The following is a 7338-nucleotide window of genomic DNA, read 5'->3' on the forward strand; positions in this document are numbered from 1 at the left end:
CACTTCGCTTCTAGCCTTTCAGGAGGAGAGCTGCAGGAGTCAGAGCATGCATTCTGGCAGGTTCTGACCCTTATGAGGAATCTCAATGTGTTTGCGGATCCAGAGATTCCCCGTCGTGAGGGCAAACACACGGTCTTGGACTGAGTCTTTTGGACTCCAAAAACCCTCGAAGGCCAGTGCGGCTTTGCCCTGATCTCAAGGGGTTATAAGTGCCAGAGACAAGGTCGAAGCCCAGCTCTCTGAGCTTGCCTCTTCCAGCCGATCCAGCGCCAGCAACAAACTCCTCCCACCTCCTCGTGTCCAACAGAAGAGGTACTTCGACATTGTTGAGGAGACTTGTTTAGCTCTTCCCCTACACCACTCTTTGGAAGAGCTTACCAGGGGAGTCCCTCTAGAGAGACTCTCCAACCGGCAGGTCTCGTTCTCGGCGACGGAGATCCTTAGCCAGGAGAAGGTAGCGAAGTGTACCATACAGGCAACTTCGTGGCTCGACATCTGGCTAGGGTCCATAGGCATCCTTTTACGTTCAGAGGACTTGTCCAAAGAAAGTACCAGGAAGGTACTTTCGGGCACCCGCACGATCGAGTTTCTAGCTCACCAAGTCTCGAACATGTGGGCTAATACCATCTGGAAATGTTGAGATGTGGTGTCTGAGAGATTCCATCAAAAGGTCCCCAATACCGAGATCAGCAGGCTCAGACATTCTTCCTTTATAGGGAAGAACTTGTTCGAGCCTAAGGACGTGGTGTAGGTGGCTGAGAGGTGGAGGAAGTCCAACCAGGACTCTCCTACATAGGGGTCTAACATCGGGGCCCTATAAACCACCAGGACCCCAGCAACCACGTCCTACCAAGACCCCAAAATCGGCAGCTGCAGCAAAGACGACGGTGTCTAAGCCCTTTCCTGTCAAAGACAAGCAAGGCAAAAAGTCCTCCAGGGGAGGAAAGAATTCAAGAGGGAGCGGCCGAGGCCGCAAACACTAGGAATGGCAGTCCCCCTGCATGTCCACCAGTGGGGGGATGCCTACAAAGTTGCGCAAACAGGTGACAGCAACTCTGGGTCGATTCCTGGATGATTTCCGTAATCAGTCAAGGATATCGCGTCCCGTTCACAACATCTCTACCTCCCCTGACAGCGGATGCAGTGTCGCTGAGCTACCTTGCCATGGGATCGGCTAGGGGGCAAGCCCTTCGGGCAGAAGTCCAGACCATGTTGAAGAAGGGCGCTCTCCAAGAGGTCCTCGACGGGTCCCCAGGCTTCTTCGGTCGACTCTTTCTTGTAAAGAAGGCATCTGGAGGCTGGAGACCAGTCATCGACCTCTCAGCTCTGAACAGGTTTGTCAAGCAAACTCCGTTCAGCATGGAGACCGCAGACACGGTCAGACATGCAGTGAGACCGCAAGACTTCATGTGTACACTGGACCTGAAGGACGCGTACTTCCAGATCCCAGTCCATCCGTCTTCAAGGAAGTACTTAATATTCAGCCTAGAAAACAAGGTGTACCAGTTCAAGGTGCTGTGTTTCGGTCTCTCCACAGCACCACAGGTTTTCACCAGAGTGTTCACCCTAATATCGTCGTAGGCACACAGGATCGGCATCCGTCTCCTCCGTTATATGGATGACTGGCTGAACCTAGAAGACTCGGAGTCAGCCCTTCTTCGACACCGAGACAAACTTCTTGGACTTCGCCAAGATCTGGGGATCATGGTAAATCTCGAGAAGTCCTCTCTGCTTCCCACTCAAAGACTGGTATATCTAGGCATGATCATAGACACCAATCTCCATAAAGCCTTTCCATCAGACGACTGGATAGCAAGGCTGAGGAGGGTCGCAAGCCCTTTCCTCAGACGAGAAGAACTTCGAGCCCAATCGTGGTTACGTCTCCTCGGTCACCTCTCATCCTTAGCTTGTCTAGTTCCCAACTGTCGCCTCAGGATGAGATCCCTCCAATGGCGACTCAAGTCTCGGTACAATCAGTGTTACGATTCCACGGATGTCATGATCCGTATAGGTCATGCGGAACAGACGGACCTTCAGTGATGGGTGACAGACGAGAACCTACAAATAGAAGTGGATCTAGTCGTCTTCCCCCCAGATTTGATGCTGATTTCGGACGCCTCAAAGAAAGGGTGGGGCGCCCACGTTCTGCAACAAAGGACCTCAGGCCTCTGGTCAGAATAAGAAAAGTGCCTCCATATAAATCTGCTAAAAATGAAGGCCGTATTCCTGGCCCTCCAACAGTTCCAACAATACCTGGCGGGTCACTCTGTGGTGGTGATGAGCGACAACACCACAGTAGTGGCTTACATCAACAAGCAAGGAGGTACGTTTTAAAAGCAGCTATCCCATCTCGCAGTAGAGATTCTGAAATGGACCGAAGCCAACTCGATTCCACTATCAGCACGCTTCATTCCAGGCAAGAGGAATGTGCTCGCCGACAGTCTGAGCAGAGCGTCTCAGATACTGAGTACCGAGAGGTCTTTGGATCATCTAGTAGCTAACAAGGTCCTGACTTTGTGGGGCTCCCCGAAGGTGGATCTGTTCGCTGCAGCGCTGAACTTCAAGCTTCCGCTGTACTGCTCCCCAGTCCCGGATCCCAAGGCGCTCTGGCAAGATGCCTTCCAACAACGGTGGGACAACATCGATGTATATGCCTTTCCCCAGTTCTGTCTGATGAGGAGGGTGGTCAACAAGACCAGAATATCGGTCAAACTTTCGATGACCCTATATATATATATATATATATATATATATATATATATATATATATATATATATATATATATATATATATATATATATATATATATATATATATATATATATATATATATATATATATATATATATATATATATATATATATATATATATATATATATATATATATATATATATATATATATATATATATATATATATATATATATATATATATGGATCCTTTGGCTGCCGGCGACCTGCCGCCCATCATCCTGAAGGCAGTGCTTATCCTCAATAGCCCAGGACATGCCGGCATATGCCGCCAGGCACGGCAGTACTGGTGGGATACCGCCGGCAGTCAGTGCTGTAGCCCATACTATTTTTTCCAACCTACAAGGTGCTTCATGGGCAGTCTATTGTGAGACCATCACAGTTAAGAGAGCGATTCTTTCCGCTTTTTAATGGTTAAAAACCATTACCAAATCCCCAATATTGAATCTAGAAGACAGTGTTAAGAAGACACTTTATATCCAAGGATATTATCTTCCCATAAATTCGTTAAGAATTTTGTATTCAATATTGAAGGAGGTCATAGCATTGGGCTGGACAGGAGACACAAGTAGGTGTCTTTTCCTTTTTTCTAGCTTACCCTATCCTAAGCTAAATAATATTTAAAATATGTATGATGAAATCTGAGAATATCACCGAATACTTATATGCTTTTCTTTCTTTACATGAGGAGCATCCCGAGTACTAGAACAACTTCTGCAGGGTCCACAGTAGGAACTTCTACGGCCATGACATGTGCGGGGCTCATGCTCGCTGCGCAATCACGAAGGGATCTCTTAAGTATTGGGACCCACTGGTATGTACCGTTTGTGACAAACTGGAAAAGGAGGCTTTTGATGATCAAAAGTCTACAGAGTCAAGAGATACGCTGCGTAAATGGGTCAGATGTTTTCAGAAGAACACCTCTGGCCCATATCTTCCTAATGAGAGGATGAGGGACTGTGTGTTCCCTAGGGTATCTTCGGATGTAATTGTTCCCCAGGCTCAACCTGAGATTCCCCTTGTCCAGATTTTGATAGAATCTGTTTTATCGGACGCCTTGAAGGGCATCCAACTAGAGGAAAACATGTCGGTTGTCTCAGAGGAGACTGACCATAATCTCCTGGTAGAAGAACTGGAACAGGAGGATGACGTACCCCCTGAAGGCGAAACAGAGAAAGCTGAAATTATTTCGGTGTCTTCAGCTACAGTGGCTGAGCCGGTGCCTTCGACTTCTTCTTTTGCCCCCCAGTTAGACTCGATCACGAGTACGTTGCACTCGATTTTGTCCATGTTCCAGTACATGCAAAAGAAATGGTCTGAGAAGGAGGCTTCTCTTCGGACGGAGATGTACCAGCTCGTGGCAACACGTTTAGCCCTCAAGAAACTAAACATCAAGGATATTCCCGCCTTCTCTGACATCAATCCTTAGAGGTATGCGAAGCATATGCCGATGTCAGGGGGGAAGATCTTGCTCTCCGAGAAACTGGGCACTGTCCCAGTAGATGATGTAGAGTTCTGGCCCAGCAAAGGGGCCTATCCAGATTGCTATGTCCGCCTGAGGACGGAACCTTCGTCCAAAGAGGAGACAGTGCCGAAAGAGGTCATCGTTCTTGTCCTCCCCAAGGCCCAGGCCTTATTTACCAACACCTTGAAGGAGAGGGCCTTAACTAGCTCCAAGGTGCTGGCTCTCAGCAAAAAGCACCCTTCCTTTATTGTTGATCCCTCTCGTGCCTTTCCCATTATGGACAAAGGGTTTAAGGCAGCTTTAAAGGCGGTTGAGGCAGGGAAACCTTGTCCTACACTCGAGGAGTGTAGACCCTTTTCCCTCGCCTTTCCATTGGATGATCCGAACTGGAAGGACGTTCACAACACCTTCACAGTCTGGAAGCTGGAGGCAGACATTGCCGGACGACAGTTTGGTGAAGACCTCCCGAAGTTGTCGGACTTTCTCTTGCGCAGGGAGCAGGAGACAAAAGAACGTCTTACCGCCTCTATGTCTCTGCAGACGGGGCTAGAGACAATGACAAGCATTTCAGAAACCCCAGACATGTACATGGTCTTCGCCAAGGCTCATTTGGCAACGGTCACCAAAGACCTGTTCAGTTTCATTAAAGCCTGAAGTGCTTGCGGGGAGTTCGTGTTCGCCACGGCTGCGGTAAGGCACGAACCATGGAAGCTGATAGCCTCCAACATCTGGGGAAAAGACCTCTTCCCAAGCAAAGTGGTCAAAGAGGTCGTGGACAAAGCCGCAAGGGAGAATAGGAATCTCTTCTCCAAGTGGGGCTTGTCCTCCAAGAGAAAGTCTTCTGCTGAAGAGGGTCCCCAGCCAAAAAGGAAGACGAAACGACCAAGAGTGCTCTCTCGTCCCAGGCAACAACAACAGTTTCCCATGGCCACGGTGCAACAGACAATAGCACAACCAACCACCACCTTCCAGCTGTTGCCCCATACGATGTTGACACAGTCGCCCGCTTTCACCACAGCTTACGAAAGGCAGTCAACGACCTTTAGGCCGAAGTCTCGAGGTTCCTTTCGAGGCTCCTCTAAACACCTCTCCAGATCAGGGGCAACAGAGGTGGACGTGGCCAAGGAGGTAAATCCTCCAACCAGCACTCAAAGGGAGATGCTACCGGTAGGAGGGAGACTTCTCCTCTTTCGGGATCGCTGGACCTTCGATCCCTAAGCCCACAGCCTAGTCAAGAATGGACTAGGGTGGAGTTGGAACAAAACTCCACCAAACTTCCCTCAATTCTTCCAACACTCAACCACCTTATTGGAAGAATATGTTCAGGAACTCTTAAACAAGAGAGTTATAAGAAGGGCCAAGTCCATCAAATTCCAAGGAAGGCTATTCTGTGTTCTGAAGAAGGACTCGGAAAAGCTCAGAGTTATTCTGGACCTATCACCACTCAACAAGTTCATAGTGAACTACAAGTTCAAAATGCTGACGCTTCAACACATGAGGACCCTTTTGCCCAAACAGGCATATACAGTCTCCAGAGACATGACGGATGCGTACTGTCATGTCCCAATCAACCGTCAAGTTTCCCTCGACCTAGGGTTCAAACTACAGAAAAGACAGTACGTCTTCAGAGCCATGCCCTTTGGTCTAAACATAGCTCCAAGAGTATTCACCAAGCTTGCGAATGCATTCATTCATCAAATACGCCTAAAAGGAATTCAGGTGGTAGCCTACCTGGACGACTGGCTGGTGTGGGCAGCATCCAAGGAGGAGTGCACGCAAACCTCCAAGGAAGGGATCCAGTTCCTGGAACACCTAGGATTCAAGATCAACTTGGAAAAGTCTCATCTATTTCCAGCTCAGACGTTCCAGTTGCTGGGTGTCCACTGGGACTTACAGTCACACTGCCTTTCCATTCCATCAAAGAAGAGGAAAGAGATAGCGGGATCTGTCAAGATACGCCTTCAATCCGCCTAGATATCAAAAAGGCAACAGGAGAGTGTGTTGGGGTCCCTCAAGTTTGCCTCAGTGACAGATACAGTATTGAGAGCACAATTAAAAGATGCATCAGGCGTTGGGAGAAAATACACATCAAACGCTCGAAGAGATCTAAAGAGACCTATACCAAATCGTCTGCGATCCCTACTCAAGCCATGGTCGGAGGTCAAGAACCTAAAGAAGAAGGTACCCTTGCAACCACCTCCACTGTCAGCCACCGTTCACACGGATACCTCAAAAGAAGGGTGGGGAGGCCACTCTCATCATCGGAAAGTCCAAGAAACCTGGTCTTCACTCTTCAAAACCTTCCACATCAATTTTCTGGAAGCCATGGCAGTTTTTCTCTCACTGAAGAAACTGAAACTGCGTTGTTCGATCCACATCCGACTGGTTCTAGAAACCGAGGTTGTAATGAGATGCCTAAATCGACAGGGCTTGAGATCCCATCAAATAAATCAAGTAATACTGGCCATCCTCCGACTAGCGGAGAAGAAGAGATGGCACTTGTCAGCAGTCCACCTTCAAGGATTCCGCAATGTGACGACGGATGCTCTTTCCAGGTTCAACCCAGTAGAGTCAGAATGGTCTCTACACGCAAGATCAGTCTTCTTCATCTTACGCAAAGTCCCAGGACTACAGATAGACCTCTTCGCAACGAGCGACAACAAGAAGCTACCCCGGCATGTAGCCCAATACGAGGATCCTCTAGCGGAAGCGACGGATGCAATGTCTATAGATTGGAACAGATAGTCCAAGATCTACCTGTTCCCTCCAACCAACCTTCTGCAGGTATAAATATTATTACCTTGGGACAGAGAGGTCCCCTTGGCTTTTACTGAACCAAGGGCAGTGCACAAAATGTTAAGATGATCTGGGTCCTTGCTGCAGAGAAAGGATATCCAAAAAGCTAAATAGCTTCCCACTGTAGCTCTGCAATGGCGAGGAGTGAATATAATCCAGTAGCAAATGTCGTGCCCTTCAATGTTGGAGGCTCAGAATTACACTAAGGATCCATCCTCAAAAAAAAAGCCCCTCCAAAACTCCGTCCACGCAGGAGCGCAGCCACGTAACCAACACCACTTGAAAATATAAAACAGCCATTAGTCCATTATAACCACTAACAT

The 7338-nt window shown here is 48.2% G+C and overlaps 1 protein-coding gene across 1 annotated transcript; it reads left to right on the forward strand.

Moving 5' to 3' along the window:
* The first annotated feature begins 5851 nt into the window (after positions 1-5851).
* On the forward strand, positions 5852-6193 carry LOC137650984 (uncharacterized). The gene has a single exon (XM_068384122.1). The coding sequence runs from the start codon at positions 5852-5854 to the stop codon at positions 6191-6193; it is 342 nt and encodes a 113-aa protein (XP_068240223.1).
* The last annotated feature ends 1145 nt before the right edge of the window (positions 6194-7338 follow it).

This window comes from Palaemon carinicauda, chromosome 12 (genome assembly GCF_036898095.1).
Source record: "Palaemon carinicauda isolate YSFRI2023 chromosome 12, ASM3689809v2, whole genome shotgun sequence".
Taxonomy (NCBI): domain Eukaryota; kingdom Metazoa; phylum Arthropoda; class Malacostraca; order Decapoda; family Palaemonidae; genus Palaemon; species Palaemon carinicauda.